Consider the following 21,571-nt stretch of genomic DNA (forward strand, 5'->3'; position numbering starts at 1 on the left):
ATTTTGGATAATGTTTTGGGTATGAAACATGTCAATTCCAGACAATGCCTGAACTCCCAATAAATTCTAGCGTGATTGTGCCTGAATTTTTGGCCAAACACTAAACGAGAGGCTTCGCTTAGCCATTAAATTCACGATATTTAGTTCTCTGCGACTTTCTTCTGTTTTCGAAACTGAAAAATCCGCAAGATATACAATTCCAGTACAAATCAATTTAAGAAAGCTTTATTACATGCATTATCTTCGATAAAAAAAACATTCATACGACACATATACATGTATGGTACGTACATACATGTAATATTATATTGCATCTTTACACTATTGTTATTGTTGCATTAAATAATTAAAACTTTGACCAAATTCAGTAATTATGAGAAGAAACGGTTGTTTGCCGCAAGCCATTGCATGCGCTGGAACTTCACCTGCTTACAGATACACACACATGCACAAATAAATACATATACTATTACATGTACAAAGTTTTATTGAAACTACAAAAAATTAGGTGTTTAAATATTTTCAAGTAATGTACAATCTAACGGCAAGACGTTGGTCCACATGCAATTTGTGGCAAGTAACTATCATGACAATTGCTATATATGTCTGCATTTGTAAATATGTGAATATTTATTTGTATATATGTATGTATGTATGAACATAAAAAACCACTGGTATGTTGCATGAAATTGTGCAACGTGTCTCAACTGTTTCCCATCGGATTTTCACAGACACAGCCGGCGTCACGGCTTTTACGTAGGTTGCACGTTAATGTGGCACAGATGTAGGCAACGGACCGCTCTATTAACCGCAATTTTTGGACACGACACGGACGCGTACCGCAATTCAACTAACTTTCCATGGTGCACCATGCTCGCGACTAGGATTGCAAAAGCGTTGAATTATTATTGCTGTTGCATGTGCATAAACATATATGTATGTGTGTGTGTGTGCAGTTGATTATATATTAAAAATATGTGGTTTAACGTTTTCCTCGCATGCAAGTAAGTCACACGAACGGAGACGCCGCAGCCGGCGAGACAGGTGGACCTTGTGCCGCTCGCAAATATTATAGAAAGGGAATGTGAGTTGACGGTTTCGCCAGGTGATTATGCTACTTGACTCGGGGGTTGAAATCACATCCCAATGTAGTATGTGCCGGTGATATGCATTGATACGATTGTTGTAATTATACATTCAGATATTTTCATAGGTGCGCGTGTTGTGGACCCCTGTGTTCTTTTTTGTGTTTCGCACGGAATATTGCCATACCATAACCATATAACCGCAATGGTACCGCAAATGGCTCCGCATGGTTGCCGGTACGCGCGTCAATATTTATAGTTTTTGACTTAGTTTTGTATTTTGAAGTATATAGGTTAAATAGGTAACGGAAGCCGAGAGAAACATTACCAAAATATCACTGGAAATGTCGAAAAATCCCAAGACATTCGGTTTGAATTCATATAGATTCATGCGATTGATGAATATCTCAACCTAAAAAAAATATTTTAGAGTGCATAAGAAACGTTGAAGCATAATGGTAATAAATCACTTAAAATATCGGCAGTTTAAAGCAAAATATTAAGTCTCTGAATTTTGATAGAATATATTGGGACTGCAACTACATTCGTGCGATTTTTTCCAAAATTTTAATGCTTGGAGTTTATGGTATTGTCCATTTGAAGCTATAATATTTCCCATTCTTTCTGACAATTTGTTGCTTCCATCCAAAAAATCCTGCGTCGGCTTGGTGGTCAATAGTGAATAAAAACAATTTTTGTAGCCTGTTGTGAATCGTATGCCATTAGGGGTGGTCTACATCGACCGTTGGTCAATAGGGGCAAGGTCTCGGCACTTAACGCTATTCTGCCTACGAGATCAAATCGTGAAGGTGCAGGAGTGTAGAGAATGGCTGAATAGCCTAGCGGAACGTAACCGAGTGCACCTCAAATGGATGTCCGGTCACAAAACTATAGCCAAGAATAAACTGGCCCGCTTCGCAGCATCTACTAACATGATCGAACCTGAAGCCTTTACAGTATGAGGTCCCACCGCGGTGAAGGAAGATTTAGTGGGCAGGTAGAGGTATTGACAACAACTTCAAGGTATGCGCCATGCCAATTTGTTAATGAGGGTACAACCTCAGCAGATTTAAATATGTAATCAATCTCCGTAGGAGACAAATTCAGACTACGTGTCGCATTCTATCCTGGCAACTGTAAGCTCAAGAAGCTCTTACATAACATGGACCTAGCTTCTTGCGTAAATTGCAATCTGCAGACGCAGGTTGATGAGCCTTGGATTCATGTTTTTACCTAGTATATTGAAATTTATAAAATATGCTGGAGCTAGATGAGCCTTTGTGATTTAGGAGATCTTAATGCCGCGGTGCATTCCTCGTCTATCAATCTAAGGTCTAAGAAGAAACCTCCTCCCTCCTGGTCTTGAAAAGTGGGGACGAGCGTTGGAAAATTATTTTCACATATCCAGTAGCGAATTTCGGGCATTCTTCGGTAATCGCTTGCTTTAATTTGATGAGTTTCAGCAGGTGGCGTTCCAATACTCCAGGATTAAAGCCGGTGGAAACAGAGGAAGACCTCCACTCCGTTAGAGATATTAAGTAGGGAAGAACCTGGCTGCACTTAGTATCTACTCGGACATTAGGGATCTGGGTGGTATGGGGATTAGCTGGACTGATGGACGATTAGATGTTAGTGGTGTGATCTCCACTAGTCGGAATACCGAACAGTTAGGGTTGTTTGCGCGTGAGTTATTTAAGCGGCGAAGGCGGTTAGCTGGAAATTAGGGTTTTAGTTTTGTATGAGTGTTAGGTGTTTGCGTTGGGGGTATTTTATGTGTTAGTGGGGTCCAACCTCACCTTCTTTGCTGGCCACCAGTCCGGAGCAGTATGGAAGCTCAACTGGTAGTAGTTTCGGCTACGAAGTCTGACCGGAGACTTAATTCTGGTACCACGGGGAGCAGGAGCCCTTGGAGGTAACTCCAACCTGCTCATGCGGACTGGCCCCTCGGGGAGTATCGTGGTGGTTGTGGTTGAAACCCAAATCGCGGGAAGAACTGACTTTGTCAGTTGAATGTGGAGTTGCATTGCAACCGGGTGCCGGACCCAAAGCACGGCAGAGGTTTTAGATGGGCCTCGAACCCTACCAAGGTGGTTAGTGTGTCCATTCCACACTGCCAATTGGTACTGAAAATGCTTAGCATTCTCAGGGCGCTGATCAACGCATTGATTTGATCCGCTGTGCTTTTGAGCGCCGTGGAGTAAGGTTGTCGTCAGCAGGTACCCACGTAAAACACACCGGACGTTGCACTTAGTATCTCGAATTGGCGCCAAATAGCAAAAATATGAAACGACTGGCGCGCTGTGGTAAACTCGGTTATAACCGCGTAAGCTGTGTCTACGCCAGTAAAGAAGAGGAAGACTAAAAATAATCAATATTTTGGCACACCACACGAAGATTGTTATAGACCCAATAGCCTATCTGCTTAGTTTACAATATTTTCTATGAAATTATTTTAAGCATCAGGAAATCTCATTTATCTACTTACACTTCGATTCCATTCCGTATCGCCGCCCATATACACCGTATCCAAGCTTAATTTATTAGCCGCAATTCCATCCTGAACCGCTGAGTATGCCGACAAAATCATGATGAGAACTTCGATGATAATAAGTAGGCAAAAAAACACCGCGTCCCACTGGATAGCTGTGATCACCGTATACATATACAGAATGCTGTAAATGACCGTCGTAAGCAAGCTAAATTGGAATAATAGAGCAAATAGTATTTGATAACGAATACTTTGATGAAAAGTCGTTGCCAGATTGTAAATATCATTATAAATCCTGGCACAGTTATTCAGTTCTCTGGTCAAACGTATGAGCTTGCGCGTATAACGTGGCAGACGATAAGTTTTCTTACGTCTTAGCACATGATCCAAACATCTAGCTCTCGGTAAGAGATCCTCGCGCATATAACGATTCACACAATTGTAGAGTGCACCAATACACATATAACCGATACTTGCTATGTGCAAGCTAACAACTAGGCCAGTTTCGAGGTAGAGTTTTGACGTAACCACAGCCAACTCTCGCCAGTCCGTGTATTTTAAGATTAAGAGAAAGCCAAATGCAGAATTCCCAACACATATAACTATGATTAGCAGGAATATCAACTGATGCACGCCCATTACTTGACGATGTGGTGTCAAACATTGCACCCGTCGGAATAACCCGAAGAAGCTATTTATGATACAGACGAACTTTTTGCCCGATCGCAGCAAGCAAATGCTCATGACAACGGAACCGGTAGCCATCAGATTGGTCTGCAGGAATGTGATGAGATTGTAGAACGGATCATTGGTGTACCACATCATGAGTGTGCCATAAATATAGATGATGGCTCCCATCATTCGCACTATGCCAAAAAACCATTTGCACAACACGCATTGCTTAACGGTGTATTTTACGTCATTCGTGCGGGTTAATAAGTCGAATGTTTGTTGATTCGTTTCAGGCTTTGGCGTTTTGCGATAAGTAAAGCTGAAGACGCCACAAAATTGCGCGAACTGGAAAAATGCTAGCAACATCACCTTTACTATTGCCGCTCTCCAATTAATGGCCATATTGCCTTAACGGTAAATTTTAGTTGTGACTCCAGCTATGTTACAATTGGTAATGTCTAGTTTATAAGGAAAGAAAAAGTGTTAACGCTCCTAGCTCTTTCATATTAAATGACATAATCAAATAAATACATACAAAAACAAATGTTTTCTTATAACTGTGCTTAGCCAACAACAATGTGTTTGTTTGTATGCCACTTGCATTATTTGTGTATCACAAAAACCATTTAACTTGTTTATTCAATGATTTTTATATGAATGAAAACAGAAACTCATTAGCTAATAATATGAAGCTAAAGTGTTTGTGTTATGACGTCACACGAATACTAGGTACATACATACATACCACATGTGACTTAAATCATTAACCTTTTCACTGCAGCAACAGGCAGAGGTATTTTCGCGATTGATGGAGAAATAGTGAAGCATAAAGGGTCCCGGAGGGAGATTTTACTTACAGTTAGAGTAATAGTTCTTAAAAACCCAGACACATTTCTGAGCTTTTAATAGCTTGGAAGTAATTTACTTTAGGTACATTTTTTATATTACATATTTTTATATTGTTAACGAAGTAAGACAAATATATTACTGTAAGCAATAAATAGTAAGACTTTTTAATTGAAATTTTGCGCAAAAATCCATTCGTCGAAATATTTTTTTCTAGTTTGGTATGGTCGTCAGTGACATCTATGCCAAATGTCACGTTAAAATTAGTCATTAGTGTCTTGTCTTTCTGAAGTACATAAAATTCTTTCGGCGATTTTTACAATGAGTGAAATTATTTACCAAAGAAGTTCCATTAAATTTTTCTGAACGTTTCAGAATGTTGGAAAACTCCAGTGAAAATTTTTCGTCGCAAAGGTATTTATTGTTTTGATTAATACAAATTATTCAAAGAGAGTCGAGAACTCGTTGACGACGAACCACGTGCAGGACTGTCATCAACATCAACTTATGATCAACAAAATAATGGAAGTGGTACTTGGGAATCGACGATTAACAGTCAGCGATCTTACTGGCATCGTTGGAGTATCGAAAAGATGAGTGAAAACAATTTTTAAAGATTTTGTTTTCAAAAACAGCGTCGCGGTAACGTTTGTGAGACAATGCTTTCCAACTATCAGAATGAAATGTATTATTACTGGCGATGAGACTTGAATATATGCTTACGATCCGGAAACAAACGATCAATCGGCCAAATACCCTGACAAAGGTGAGGCAAAGTCAAAAAACCACCTCAAATCAGGTCAAAAATCAAGGTTATATTGACAGTTTTACTCAGGTTTTTGCAGCCGTGCGGCTTCTGACTATTCAGCAAACTCAAACGACCGCTCCGTTGAAACCGTTTTGAGTCGATTGAAGACATTAAATATGAATAGCTACACGTATTGAAGGCTATACTTGAAAGTGAATTTAACAACTCTACGAGGATTGAAAGAAACGTTTCTACAAGTGTATTAGAGTAAAGGGGGATTATTTTAAGGCGGCCTACATAGATTTTGAAGAAATAATCACAGTAGTATACTCAAAAAAAATACATTTTTATTACGTTAAAAAGAATGTCTTTAAATGACATTACCCCAAAGTCACTTTAAAACGCTCCATGTATATGTATGTATTAGGGTGAGCCAACAACTAACATATCGAATGATTGGCTTAAAGTGGACTTACATATATGTATACAAAAAATAAAATCAATATATTTGTAATAACTTTTTAACTTTTTAACTTTTAACGGTACCTAAACCTCGAAACCCTGTTTTCATTGCCGATTTCACACGACCTTCGTAGATATACATATTTTCAGATAATTATTGAAGGAATAAGTTTTTTGAATTCGAATCCAAAGTTTTCGAAGTTCACAAAAAATGCGTTTTTTTGTGAATTAAAATGGATATAACCCCTTAGTTCTCCTTAAAAATCTTTATTTCAAGAACTTGACCAGTTTATTTCAGTTCAACAAATGGACAGAAATAACTGTTTAGGTTATAGAGTAAAAATATCCTACACATATCAGAAGATCGTTCTAGTATTATATTGTATGAGTCTGAAATTTTTCCTACATTGCCTTTAACTGATTATTATTATTTTCATTGTTAATTTTTATGGGGTTATGTACAGTAACAGTAACATGGAGTGTCGTCATCTCTAGAAATATACTTATATTTATATAAAATTTCTGTTTTGCAAGTTTTGAAGTTCTGCAATTTCTTGACTTGGTGACTTTCTATCGACGTTCGAATGATTTTGACGGAATTTTTGGGTATGAAACACGTTCTTACTCATCTCATTCCAAAGAGGCTGAGTCAAAAAATACTCTTTGGACATGCTTATCGGACGAATTCCGTTGCCACATTCATGAAGAGCATTATGACTACTGATGCGACATTTCCTTATGAGTTTGACATGCAAACAAGTCAACAATCATCAGAATGAAGTGGAAAAAATTATGTAGATGAAACCAAAAAACTGCGCCAAAGCCGCTCAAAATTAAAGGTGATGCTCACTGTTTTTTTTTTTATATCTGTATATTTATATTGATATTTGTTGTAATAAAACCGTCGAAAATGGCCGGAATTGTGGAAAAACAATTCATGGATTTACACGATGATGAAGCCCCATCGTAGCGAGCTACGATTGTGATCGAATTGAAAGCCAAAAACGCGTTTAATACCACCAATCAACCATCGTATTCATCAGATTTACCTCCGGGACTCCATTAGAAATCGTGCAGTTTTGTCACCTTGTAAACAGCACCTAAGCGCTTTCAATTTTATTGCGCAATTTTACTTCTTCTAAAAACCGATCGATATTCTTGCTTTTACATTTTCCTAACTTTCGCACGTGCTTAAAACGAGTCCAGTTCCATTGAAGTTTTGACAGTAACTGTCTGAGAATGTATTATACGATTTTTTTTTTTTGCGATAATGGCGCCACTGAGTGCTGCGGCTAATTATTTAACGGTATGATTTCGTATTTACGAAATGTAGTCAACAAATTTGAGTGTCATGAACTCATCATATTTAGGTTCACATATTCGATTATCACTCAAAACATACACACATACATATATACATACATATATATAATTATGTACCTATGTAATCACCTACAAATCTACGTATGCACCATATATACATAATGTATATACTTATATGTATGAACTCCACTCACGTCAAAGCAGTTAGCAATCATTAGCTGAAATGAGCTGTGAGATGCGTGAGGTCACTACGCAGTTCGTTTGAACACATATTGCATTCCCTCAATAACGGCTGTGACGATTGCCAAATACACATAATTTTATAACCGCATCGGTGACTTGCTTCCACCACATGCATGCACACACCGCCGCTAAGGTGACCGCAATGGGAGCACACATGCCCGCCTTGAACTTTGCCACAATCCGTCTTTTGCATATTTCTGCCGAATTGATTTTGTTGTTGTTGTTTTGCATCTCCCGCTGCACGATTCGCTGATTACGTGCGATTATCATTTGATTTTACTACGTTTTTTGTTTGTGTTGCTCTGCAGCTGTTGTTGCTGTATTTTTATTACAATGATTTTCAGAAAAATATTCCCACAATTTGCAGTTATACGCGCTTGGAAAATTATATTTAAATAACGTTGAGCCGTTGTGCTGCAAGTATCATTATCATTATCCTCATTTTCATTTTCATCATCTGCATTATCTGCTTATGTCCCCCAATTGGGATTCCGACTTGGCTCAGCTGATTGCAGTGTTCTTATGGAACGTGGTCTAGACGGCGCTGATTCTTGTACTACCACGCTCACACTCACACTCCGCGCTGCCAATTGCTGTTGCCCAGGGATTTGCTTGCTGTCTGTGATATAATGTAATTTAACGTTCCTGAAAATTTCTTCAGCCACACGGATGGTTGGCAATGGAAATTCCTAGTAAATTGTGATGACGTGAATTCGTGATAAATTTCAAATTGCAATCGGACAATTTATTGCAATTGTGAAAATTGGTATTCCTTACTTACTGGCTGGACGTGAGCTCATACTTGTATCTCAGTAATGTCTACATACCATATAAACCTATCCATGTGATAGGCAAGAAATGAGGTTAGGTTAGATGGTGATCACTCAATATGGCTGGGGATCGCACTTAGAATACTATGTAAAGTCCTTTTTGAAACCAGTTAACAACTCCCATAGTCGGACATCAGCATCGCCAAAGCATGTTGAACCTATCCCAAATCTGCTTAGGTTTTTATTTCAATTTCCGCAATTTTACATGGATGTCTATGCAGCATGAGGAGGTTAAGCCGAGTTTTAGCAGAGGTGGGAGGACTTTCGAGAAGAAACTGTTGAGGTGATACTCTCTCATCTTCTTCCAAGCAGCTAAAGCAACAGTGTCCAGTTTGAATTTCTGAATCCATTGAAAACTGAACTTTACTCAGGGCGAAGAACTTAATAGGCTTCTCACGATTTCTCTGAGCCAAAGAGACCTTGCTACCGCACAGTTGCTATTACTTGACCAGTGCTGGCTGAGCTTATCTGAAGTAAACCCATACAGTAGTTAACCGAAAGGAAACTATGAAGCTCCAAGCCGCTCCCGTTATGTAGCTAGTGAGACCGTGATCCTGACCTAGTAAGCTCAACAGCCTTTCTAAATCCTAAAAATCTTTCTTATGGCCTTAGCTTAACATTATCTCTTAGCAGTATGAAAAAATCGTAGTTTATTTTTTTACTTATTGGTAAAATGTATTTTAGAAAAGAAGTAGTTAAAATTTGAACTTATGTACATATGTATGTAAGTCAAAGATTTCATTACTCTCTGGCCAAGATTCGAAATACATACATATATATTTTTGCAATGACTCAAACATAGGTTATATTATATTAGCTTAGAAACTTAGAAAGCCGGTCCGTTTTGGTGCCCAACGAATATCTTTACACTGGATCATAAGACCCTTCCAAATCAATAAAGCCCTCTAAGCCTATTACAAATTTGTTGAGAAGGTTAATGGCAGCTTTGGCTATGCCTTCTGTTTTACCGAATGTAAGACTACCGAGATGTGTCAGCCTCAGCCATGCAAAAGCTGGTCAGCGTATTCCAGCAAAGCTAAACATGTGAACTACAAGCTCAATTAGGTGACAGTTTTTACCATAATTATCAATTGATATTTTATAGAAGTTTAGAATATTTTATAGAAGTTTTCAATGGGTGTGTTTTTTTTACGTGGCGGGTCCCAAACCCAGCGCATAACCCTGTTAAGGAATGATTCGCCTTCTCAGTTTATCGCACCTTCAAACAGATGTTCTTTGGTTACCTAGAAGATACTTGTTGTAAGACCGGAAACAGTCAGCTGCTTAAGCCATATGTAAAAGAATCACTCCCATGTGAATGGCGCTCAGAGGACTTTCCTCACTTGCGTGAACTTTTACACATGATTCCTTCGGCGTGACGAGTTTTTGAAAGAAAAGTTCTGCAGAAAATTCATGGTCCTTTGCGCATTGGTAACGCCGAATACCGCTGTCGATGGAACGATAAACTTTATCTGATATACGGCGACATTGACGTACATAGTTCAACGAATTAGGAGACAGCGACTACGCTGGCTAGGTCATGTTGTCCGGATGGACGAAAACACTCCAGCTCTGAGAGTATTCGGATTATGCCGTAAGAAACGGAGGAAGACCTCTACTCCATTCGAGGGACGTGAAAAAGGACCTAGCAACACTTGGAATTTCCAATTGGCGCCAAAGAACCACTGACGCGCTGTGTACCACAATAAAAAAGAAGAGGAAGATAATCGACGAATGGACAATTGTCAAATTATAGTCAGAAATATAGGAATTTCATGATAGTAGAACTATTAGTCTTTATTCAAAAGTATATAAATACGAGCTCAAACATACAATATGCACATACATACATAATATTCACTTTAAATGTGTTTGTGTGTGTGTGTAATATTTGAGATCCATAAAACATCATCACTGTTGACATTTATGTGCGTCGTCCATGAAGAATGGCGCAATTAAAAAACTGCAGAATACTGAATAAAAAGAACTTTTTTAAAGTAACATCAATTTTTTATAGATTTTTTAATGTGTTACTTGATTCGTTTTGTTCTCCAAAATTTTGAAGTTGCACACTTGCTTTTTCGCAAACATTTCCCGCAACCCTCGCGATCAATGTCCTCAAGGATGACAATGTTGCAGGAAAACGAGGAAAGCAAACCGAATATAATCTGTGTTCGTAAATCAAATGAGCTGTAAATTTTGTTCGCGACACATACATACAAACATATGAACGCACATATCAATATATGTACATATGTATGTATGTATGTATATTCTTTAATTTATTTATTTTCATTTTATTGCTTCATTTGTTCCAGCAAATTGCGATGAGCGTACGAAGGGTAGAGTAATAGGCGTGGCAGATGGTTAAGTTAGGAACTAATTCATTTGGCAACATAAAACGCCCATTAGAGACGCTAAGACCATCCATGCCACTATATGTCTTGTAATACATACTTATGTATGTACATTTGTTCTTATGTATGTATGTACAATGTAAACACATATTTTACTAATTTCTTTAAAAAAGTTTATTACACTTTTTATTTACTTGGAATTGATTTATTATTACAGCAGCTCGTTTTTTAATGCTCAATGTATTGCAAATTTCGCCAATAATATGTGACCTAACGGTAAAAGTTCTGAAAACAATACTTGAATTTGTGCTGATTTATGGCCTCTTACCATAAAATGTAATCTTCCCACCGCATAACTGTCATGTGTCAAGATGACATGCCAAAAAATTGAATTTTGCAAAGCTCTCCAAGCACTACCGTTATACAATATGTATTACAAAATACTCTCAACCCCTAATCCAGCAAAACTTATGTTTCTCTAGAGCTGAATATGAGTATGAGTAAATGACATTTCAAAATGCAACAAAAGTGAGATGAAAGTTTTTGTAGAATCATATAGTCTTCAATCAGTTCTTAATGCGTAATTGATATACGTATGTATGTAGATATTCCATTAAAAAAGTCCACATGATGACATATAAATAGAGTTACTAGAAATCTTACCATATGATTTTTATTTAGTAATAGCGGTTGGGCAAACACCGTCTACGTGACCCCACTTTTCAACTGGTAAGGAAGGTTCAAAAGATGGCTGTTGAGCGGGTATATACTGTCCAGAATTAGACATATGGGAGCCTTTTAAGTTGCCGGACCAATGCGGTATATTTCAAGCTGAGGTCTTGCTATTGCGAAATACGCGGAGCAGGCCCCTAATGCACCTGCAGGCAATTCCAGAGTCAACATCTACGTAGACAGGCAAGCAGCAATCAAGGCAGCAACCTCGCAACGCGTATCGGCCAGAAGTGTTTCTGGGAAGCAGGACAGCAGCGGAAAGTGTTGCTAGAAGTAATTAATAGTTAATTAAAGTACATAACTTTACTGTGTGCCAGGCCTCAAAGCAGTGGCGGATTAAGAGTATCAGAGGCCCTAAGCACAGAGCCTGTGTAGGCCCTATATTGCCTAAATGGAAATGGAAGGTAGAAAGTATAAAATGAAAGTTCATCAAAATAGAAAGTGTAGTAGGTATAATTTAAAACTTAAAACATTTTTTTCCTTGCCTTAATCAGAGCAAACTCCGAAATTACATCGTCGAAATTTATCCGACGAAGTATGTCTGTCTCAATACACATTAATACTAAAGAATTAAGCTTGTCTGGATGGATTTTTGTTCTTTGTGGGTTTTTTAATCTTTTTAGTTGTGAGAAGGATCGTTCAGTGGAGCAGTTAGTAATCATTAAGCTGTGAAAGATTCTAAACGCCACTTATATACATATTTGTGAAAACGCACTTTACTTTACCTTTAATAATCATTTCATATAGATCGAAATGGGCGACCTTTATTTCTGAAAATTCATATTTTTTTCGAACATATTTGTGAAAATGATTAAATTCGCCCAGGAAGTTTTCATTGAAGTCTTCTGGGTAAGATTCTAAGAGCAATTGGATATCTTTTTCATATTCTGAACATGACCTATGTATTTAGATCCGCAAGAAATGAAAACTTTTGTGAAACTTCGTGATATACATCACCATATCATTTGAGCATTAAGTGTGTAAATTATTACATTGAAAGCCTCAATGCGGAATTTGTCTCTAGAATTCAAATCAAGTTCCTCTGCATTTCCATCATTTACTTGTTTCTTCCTAATTCGTCTTCGAGTTTCCTTATATTACACATTAGGTAAAATTTTTCTTGCCTCGCCTTTAAATTTTTCAAATTGATTCCTCATTTCAACGAGATGACCCGATAAAGAATGATACAAATTTTAAGATTTAATCCTTCTTCTTGGAGTCCTTTACTGGTGCGATGAAAAACTTGTAGAATATCATTCCACAAAGTGAGCATAAATATAAACTCAAAGTTTTGCATTTTGTTTGAAATATTTTGTGATTCTAACCTGATCTCACCTTGTGTCCTCAGCAATTTCATCTAAAGCTTCCAAAATTTTCGGATAGGATTGTAATATTACACTCGTAGCTACAGCGTAAGCTTCCCAAAGAGTGTCCGACAGCGACTTCAGAATGCTATCGCAGAATGCTAAAACTGCCCAACAACTGCACAATTGAAAATAAATTCACTGCGATCGTACAACAATCAGCAGCACTACGACCAATCAAGTTTAGAGAATGTGCAGCGCATGGTATAAATACAGCATCTTTATTATGCTCTAAAATTTTTTGCTGCATCCCCTTGTATCGTCCTGACATATTAGAAGCATTGTCATATGATTGTCCTCTGCACTTTGTAATATCTATTTTGCAACCCTCTAGATATTGTGTGGGGTAACGAAAAGTGTAGTTTCAATCAAAGCCCTTCCGTAAATAAAGTAGGAAAGTACGTGCGGTAATGCATATGGGCGGTATCATTTGCAATGCAAAGGCCACTCACTAACTCGGCCTCGCGGCGGCGCGACGCGTCGTGCGGGCGGGGCACGCAGTGGGCAGGGGCCTGCGGGGGTGTATGAAGGATCACAGGGTCACTCCCGGACTGCTCGCGCCTTGTGATTTCGGACATATTTATTGTGGATGAATCTCGATAAAATGTTGTTATAAAATGAAACGCCTGCAGAGGATGGAGGCCCCTGAAGAACAGAGGCCCCAAGCACATGCTTGTAGTGCTTATACGTTAATCCGCCACTGCCTCAAAGGCATCGAGGACAATAAAATAGTGGATTTGCCAAGAATGGTCTACGGCTTACATCCGAAAACGAAATCAACATTTCATTGTCTAAACGATAATCACGACAAAATGGTGAACAAAATCTAAACCCGATGGAACCTGGATGCTGGTTCTTCCAATTCCGGCTATAAAAATCTGGTTACCTTCGATCTATACTGCTCTACATTGACAGTAACGGTGACACCAGCTGCATTTCGAAAGAAGTACGGACCGATTATTTCACCATACCAAAAACAAACCAAACTGTCAATTTTGGTGAATATCATGGTTTTTTATGAGAAATTCGTTGATTTCCGCGCACCAGGATCGCCAGTTTTTTTATTTAACGCACCACTCAGATGAAAGTATGCCTCATCGGAACAGATAATTTTCTCTAAAAAATCTTTATCGATTTCTAATTATTCCAAGGAAAAATCAGCGAATTCATGACGTGGGGTTGGTGCAATGGCTTTAGTTCTTGAGTGAGAACAATTTTATACGGATTCAAGCGCAAATCCTTTCACAAAATCGGCCAGGTTGTGGTTTGAGATCGTCCAAATACTTGAGAACATTTTGAAATCAAAACATTAAGGTCTTCAATATATAATATCTTAAGATCCGCAGCAGAGAAAGAATTAATATGGAAGTGCAAGCAATCTTGCGGTATCAAAAATTACACATACTAAATTATTTTTTCAAGTAAAATTTGCTTTCTGTCGCTGCCTGTAAACACAACGAAGCCAACGAAATGAAATTGGCTGCCGATGACGCAATACAGCTCATAAGCACTTGGCTGTCTGACATTCAATAATTGCACTTAGCAACTAACTGCAATGCGATATATTTAAACCTATAGTAGACTAAAAAGCATACCCTGCAGGAAAAGGGAAAGCAAAAGTTATAAAAGAAATGCTCATAAACGGCCTTTTTTTTGAAATAACATATGTTTTTGATAATTTTCTTGCTGCTTACTGTGACGTATCCTTATTTTTTATTTTGCTTTTCAAAACAAAACTGACATTATAAGTACATCTCCGATTTGGTACATATTTTCTCATTTTTGTAATGTAGAATGGAAATAGACGAGTGTAAATCTTACAAAAGCAATGATTGTTTCATGAATTGTGGGTACAAATATATCCAAAATCGATCTTACATCCTAGGCAACAAAACCCACAGGAGACAGCTCTTTAAAATACATATCCAAGTCTAAATAATGCGGATTATAGAATTTTTCTATATTTTCTACCTAAATTGCTTTGATTTAACTATCTGTACACTACGGCTAATTTGCGAAATGCTCATCTGAAAAACACCAAACACTGACGAGCTTTTGCGCATAATACGAGTACAATGGAGTGGCGCCAGTGCATTTCCCTATGCGGTTTGTTCGCATGCTGGGGAACGTATACGTTACAAATGGCTTGTGTGCAAACTATACTTTCCAAGGCCATCATAATACAATTTACATACATATGTACATTAAGGTGGGCCAAAAATTAGTTTATATTTTATTTTTCGTAGTTACCATGAAAATCTCATTCAACATGACTAAAAACAAGTCCTGGTAAAATCTGAGCTCTTTATATTAATATTAAGAGGTGCCTCATCGACATTTTCGATTTCCCATATAAATTACATGGAAAAAAAATCATTTTTTTTTTTGTGGTTATTGTGCGGAGATTTTAATGTGCACGCGATGGCGGCCAGTAGGGATGGTAAACTCGATTCCGATACTACTCGAGAATCGAGTTTTCTCGTTAAATAATCGATTTTTCGAATGTCAAGAACCGGTTCTTAATCCACTACGACTACTGAAAATCGATTTTTAAAATCGAGAACAACAACAAATTTTCATCATCGAAAATCGCTTTACTGTGTTTCAAAACATTCTCGTTTAAGATCTCTCCCGCCACTCTGATTGATTGAGGTGACTCCAAAACATGCGCTCTGAATACTTCATCCGCCTCTTAAGTTGTCGGAAATCGTTGACCGTTGAACTATTAAAAAAAAATAAAAAGAAATCATTGGGTACTAAGTTAAAACTGTACGGTGGATGACTCATCAAATTGAATATTTCAGCGCCCAAAAATGCAATTTTTTGAGAGCTCGCATTATTTTGGTGAAGAGTGATGCATCTTAGTTGTCTCAATCTCACGATAGATCACATGACCATTTTTCAATATCAGTATGTGCACAGCATCAATAGTTTCCGGAAAAACAACTGATTTTGGATGAGGTTATGTATTGTAGAGTAGTTTCCTTTTATAAGACCATAACTGTATATAAATAAGAATTGTACACTGATAAGCCATATAACTCGGCCAGCTGGATCCTACTAACTTGTAAATTTCATAAATCTTGCGTTCATAATTCCAATTAAATTTTGTGAATCAAATTTCTGGTGCCGAAACATCCAGAATATTGAAAAGGCCGGTGATAATTGGTTGACGCGAGCAATTGTTTTGGATTGGTACAAATTATTCAAAGAGGGTCGAAAACGCGTTGACGACGAAGCACGTCCAGGTTAGTCATCAACATCAACTTATGATCAACACGTCAATAAAATAAAGGAATTACTGCTTGAAAATCGACGATTAACAGTCAAAGATCTTACTGGCGTCGTTGGAATATCGGAAGGATCGATGAAAACCATTTCGAAAGATCATTTGGACCTAAGAAAAAATTCCAAATTCCAAATTCTGTGAAATAATGTTTTTCAATTACCAGAAGATCATGAAACGTATTACTACTGGCGACGTTTCATGGATCTATGCTTACGACCCTGAAACAAACGATCAATCGGCCAAATATCGTGGCAAATGTGAACTAAAGCCGAAAAAACCACTTTAAAGCATTTCAAATGTCAATGTTGTGTTGACAGTTTTCTGCGATTATCAAGATATGGTGCACTCTGAATTCCTTCCAACCGGCCAAACTGTCAACAAGGAATACTATTTGAATGTTATGACTCGTTTACCCAAAGATATTCGTAAAAAGAGGACAGAATTATGGGCCAACAGCTCTTGGTTTTTGCACCACCATTCATTTTTCGTGAGTTTTTCGCCAAATTTTCGACAAATATCATGCAACAACCACCGTACTCGCCTGATTTAGCTCCGGTTGAGATCTGGCTATTCAGCAAACTCAAACGATCGCTCCGGACAAACCGTTTTCAAGTCAATTGAAGACACTAAACGTGAATCGCTACGCGCATTGAAGGTTATTCCAGAAATTGACTTTGACAACTGTTTCGAGAATTGGAAAAAACGTTGTTATAAATGTATTGGGGACAAGGGGGATTACTCTGCAAGAGGCAACCTGGATTATGAAGAACAAATTAAGAATTTTAAAATTATGAACAAAGTCTTACTATTTTTTGCTCATTGTAGTATGTATATTCGAATCCCTTCATACAATTAAATTGAATTAATGAAGACGTGATAAGAGTTCCCTGAAATTCTCAAACGATTGTTTTCTATCAAAGTTTTCTAAAACAAACAAGAAACAACATTAACTTCGACTGCAATGAAGCTAATATGCCCTTCACAGGTGTATAGTAACTATGTGTGCAGTGTGTATGGAAACTATACGCTATAGTAATCCGATCTGAACAATTTTTTCGGAGATATCATCACCTTAAGCCTTGTCGAATATCGTGAAGATACCACGTGAAATGCAAAAGTTTTCCATACCAGCACTAGATTCCGATCGTTCAGTTTTTATGGCAGCTATATGTTGTAGTGGTCCGATATCAATAGTTCCGACAAATAAGCAGCTTCTAGAAGAGAAAATGACATTTGCAAAATTTCAAAACGATGTCTCAAAAGCTGAGGAACTAGTTCGTTTATATACAGATGGACAGACAGGCAGACGGACATAGCTAAATCGACTCAGCTCTGCTTAATATTATGATTCTTACAAAATTTTTTTTTTATTTTTTGTTTTTTCTATATAATAAAGTAGATTTTCAATTCAATTTAAAGCACGTATGGTATGCCAATTTCCCCACCAAAACCTTACATCTGTCATAAATTTCGTTTTATATATTATACATATATATGTACACATATAAATAGTATATGTGCGTGTGTTTTGGTATTTATTGAAAAAGTATAAAATTCTAAATTTATGTCTAATGTCGAGAATCACAGAATTTCAAGGTAACTAAAGTGATTTTCTATTTAGCCGCTGAGCATTTGTGCAGTCATTTCAATGTGTCAAAAGCGCAACGCTATTACATAAATATACAAGTATATCAAAGAAATAAACAATAATTTTCATAAAGATACAATATACATACATACATACATGTGCGCAACAGAATATGCAGTATATGCAAGCATGCGCCAAGATATATACATACATATATACATCAATGTACACTTATTTATATATACATACATTATATATGTATATAAGACAAGCGAACAAGTGTATACAGTATTGGGCAAAATATATGCATCTTGTTGAAACTAAATTGTTAGCTGTCTTCAACTCAATTCGATTCGATTAAGGAATTATGTATATACAGTTAGAAGGCTGAAAAAGCGAATTTTCCAGAATTTTTTCAGAGAAAACTTTTAAATTTATTGATCCAAAAATATATACAAATATTATGGTATCTTTTAACTGTGTGTTAAGACTTAGTATTAGTAAAAATATTTAAGTGGAAAGGAAATAAAGCTGAGCTGAATTAAAAATCAAACAGATTTCGTTAAAGTAATCGAAGGAATTAGCAGAATAATTTTTGTTTTTTTTTGACAAAATGGCGATTTCTAAAAAAAATCGATTTTTGACCGAAGTTTCGGATTTAAATTGCTTATAAAAATATTTATTGATTAAATAAAAAATATATTAATATCGGACAAAACATTTGCAACTGAAATATGGTATTGAAAATAATGTCGATTACACAGAAAATAATTGCCGGAAACCTACTCTTTTAATTTTATTTTAAATATTGGATATTAATTAAGGTAAACAAAGCAAATTTAATAATATTTTTCAGTTCATTTGTTTAATGTATATAAGAAAACGATATAACATCTATATTCAATAAGACAAAACAATTGCAACTCAAAGAAAAGGGTTCACTATTTGTAATAAAATAAAAGAAAAACTTAGTATTTTGTAGCAAACTCATTACTCTCAATAACTGCTTTGCATCGCAGCGGCATTGAAGCTATAAGGTCATCCACTATGGTTAGGGGTATATTTCTCTATGCCTCCAGGGCCCTTTGGAAAAACTGATCAGTATTTGACACATTACTGCGATCAATTTTTTTTTTTACAATTTCCCTTAAATTTTCTTTGAGATTAAGGCCTGGGAACTGTGGAGGCCACTCCATTCCATCCACTTTATTCCTCTGTAACCACGATTTTAGGGCCTATGCCATATGCTTCGGGTCGTTCTTCTATTGGAAGACCCACTTATGTGGCATTTCCCATTCACCATGTGGCAACATTACGGTTTCCAGAATGTCTTTGTAAACGTACCGATCCATGGTACCATTAATACGATGAAGCGGCCCCAAACCAGAAGCAGAAAAGCATTCCCAGACCATAACATAGCAACTATGCTTGACTGTTTTTAGATAATAGAAATTTTTAAGAGGCTTGTTTCGTGGACGTCGAACGAAACTCACACCATCACTTCCTACTAAATTAATTATACCAAATTAAATTTGGACTAATCACTAAAAAGAACAGTTTTCCTCTTGCTTTTTGGCCATTCTAGATGATTTTTAGCGAACACAATCGTTTTAGTTGGTTTCGTTTGCTAATAAGCGGTTTCTTCGCTGGTCGGTAACTGTGTAAATCAGCGTTATTTAGGCGATGAGCGACCGTTCTTGAGTAGATTGGTAACCCAAGCTCCTTTACCAATTGCGGAGCGCTTTGAAATGGATATTTTTTTATCTCCCTTACAATTGAGCTGCCAGTTTTGTCATCAGTTTTTCTTGATCGGCGATCACGATGCACTACTTCGACAGTTTTGTTCCTAATAAAGTTCGAAATTATTCGTGAGATTAATGACTTGTGAATTGTGTACTTTACAGAAATTTCTTTTTGAGAAATTCCGTTATTATAATCACCAATAACACGTGATCGGAGTGCTTCACCGAATTTATTTAGAGCCAATACTTTTTTTGTAAAAAAATTTAAAATAAAAAATATTTTCGCAAAAATTCAGAGCAGAAAGTATGCTCAGTAAATGTTCTAATTAATTGAAACTCAATACCGTTAGAAAAAGAAACAAACAAAGGAGAAAAGAAATGAACAATACAGAGTTGCAATTGTTTTGTCGCGGTTGATTGGCGTACATTTGAAATTGTTTTCAAATATAACCGGCAAAATAAAAAAAGATCGCAATAAACGTTGCAAAATATGTCACTACAATGCTGTAAATTTAAAAACAAGAAACAAAAAGGAATTCGAAAGAAAAGTAGCATTGTAAGACAAAAAAAATGTAGAACGTCGGTTTAGTTGCAAATGTTTTGTCCGATACTGTATATTTAAGAATCTCGTGTTAAAATTTAAATAATGTTGGTCACCGAATTTAAAAACACCATTTTGAGAAAAACGCGCATCAACAATTTAAAAAGCAATATATGTGTGCCCAAAACTAATTTCATGGTTGAACTCTGCTCGCAAATATCAAAACTTTGTGACCGTAAGTATTAATATTTGAGAGGTGGTGAACAAATTTGATGTAATATTAGTGACATTCACTGTTTGTCTGGAATTCTTCATTTGTTCATTATCGGTCGAGAGGTATATTAAATAATCTACTTTAGAAACCCTAACACGAAGATTCAAGGTTTAATGTCATGCATTGCAACGTTTTACAAAAATAACTGTTGCATATATTTTGCGCAATACTGTACGCCGAGGAAATATATTGCTGAAGCTAAGCCTTCCTAAAATCAACGAATGGATTTTTTGAAAGAACACTTCGATTAGCCGATAATTCCATGTTTTCGTCTAATCGTGTGATATCACACCGTTCGACTTCCTTCTGTGGGGTTATGTAAAGTCTAAAGTCTATGCGGACAATACCGCCTCAATTCAGACCCCGGAGCACAACATTAGCCGGTGACCAGTTGAAATGCTCGAACGAGTCATCGAAAATTGGACTCAACTGATGAGTCATCTGAGACGTAACTGCGGCTAACATTTGATAGAAATAATCTTCAAAAAGTAAATGCCAAAACAATTACGAAAACATGAACACATTTTTATTTGTGAACTGAAGTTATTATTTTTCTTATAGAGTCTAACTTTGAAAAAGAAACTTTTTTTCACCAATGACTCAGTCGCTCTCGGAAAAATTCCTTCACCAAAGGCCGAATGCAGACTGCTGTAATTTATAAAGAAATGAGAAATTTATATTTTTAAAAGAATTCAAATTCAGACATCAGACAGAGCTTATGAATTTCCACTCGCAAACATGTACGCGTATTTCTCGCTAAGAGTAATGAACCTGCCAACCTGCCCAGAACCGTTGCGCCCTTAGAAAGAACTCCAAAGCAGCATAAAGCGCTTTTATTTGACCGAAACAAATGAAGAAACAAAGATTAAAAAGTCAAACAATTACGTTTTGTTTGCATTTGTAAAATATATGTACATATGTGCACGCATACGCCTGCTTACAAACCATATATGTATGTATATTACATATGTATGTGTTGTACTTTAG

The 21,571-nt window shown here is 36.8% G+C and overlaps 1 protein-coding gene across 1 annotated transcript; it reads right to left on the bottom strand.

Moving 5' to 3' along the window:
* Positions 1-289: 289 nt before the first annotated feature.
* Positions 290-4,647, bottom strand: LOC105225752 (putative gustatory receptor 93c). Its single transcript, XM_011204359.2, has 2 exons — positions 3,571-4,647; positions 290-1,497 (listed from the first exon to the last, which is right to left on the bottom strand). The coding sequence occupies exons 1-2, from the start codon at positions 4,645-4,647 to the stop codon at positions 1,339-1,341; spliced, it is 1,236 nt and encodes a 411-aa protein (XP_011202661.2). The 3' UTR covers positions 290-1,338.
* Positions 4,648-21,571: the final 16,924 nt, after the last annotated feature.

The sequence above is a fragment of the Bactrocera dorsalis genome, chromosome 2 (assembly GCF_023373825.1).
Source record: "Bactrocera dorsalis isolate Fly_Bdor chromosome 2, ASM2337382v1, whole genome shotgun sequence".
NCBI lineage: Eukaryota > Metazoa > Arthropoda > Insecta > Diptera > Tephritidae > Bactrocera > Bactrocera dorsalis.

Bases quoted from the DNA above. Each gene is read 5' to 3' on its own strand.
- LOC105225752 (XM_011204359.2), bottom strand. From the start codon at position 4,647: ATGGCCATTAATTGGAGAGCGGCAATAGTAAAGGTGATGTTGCTAGCA. The intron at 1,498-3,570 runs GTAAGTAGATAA...TATTTTTTTTAG, and splicing joins ATACGGAATGGAATCGAAGT to GTTGAGATATTCATCAATCG.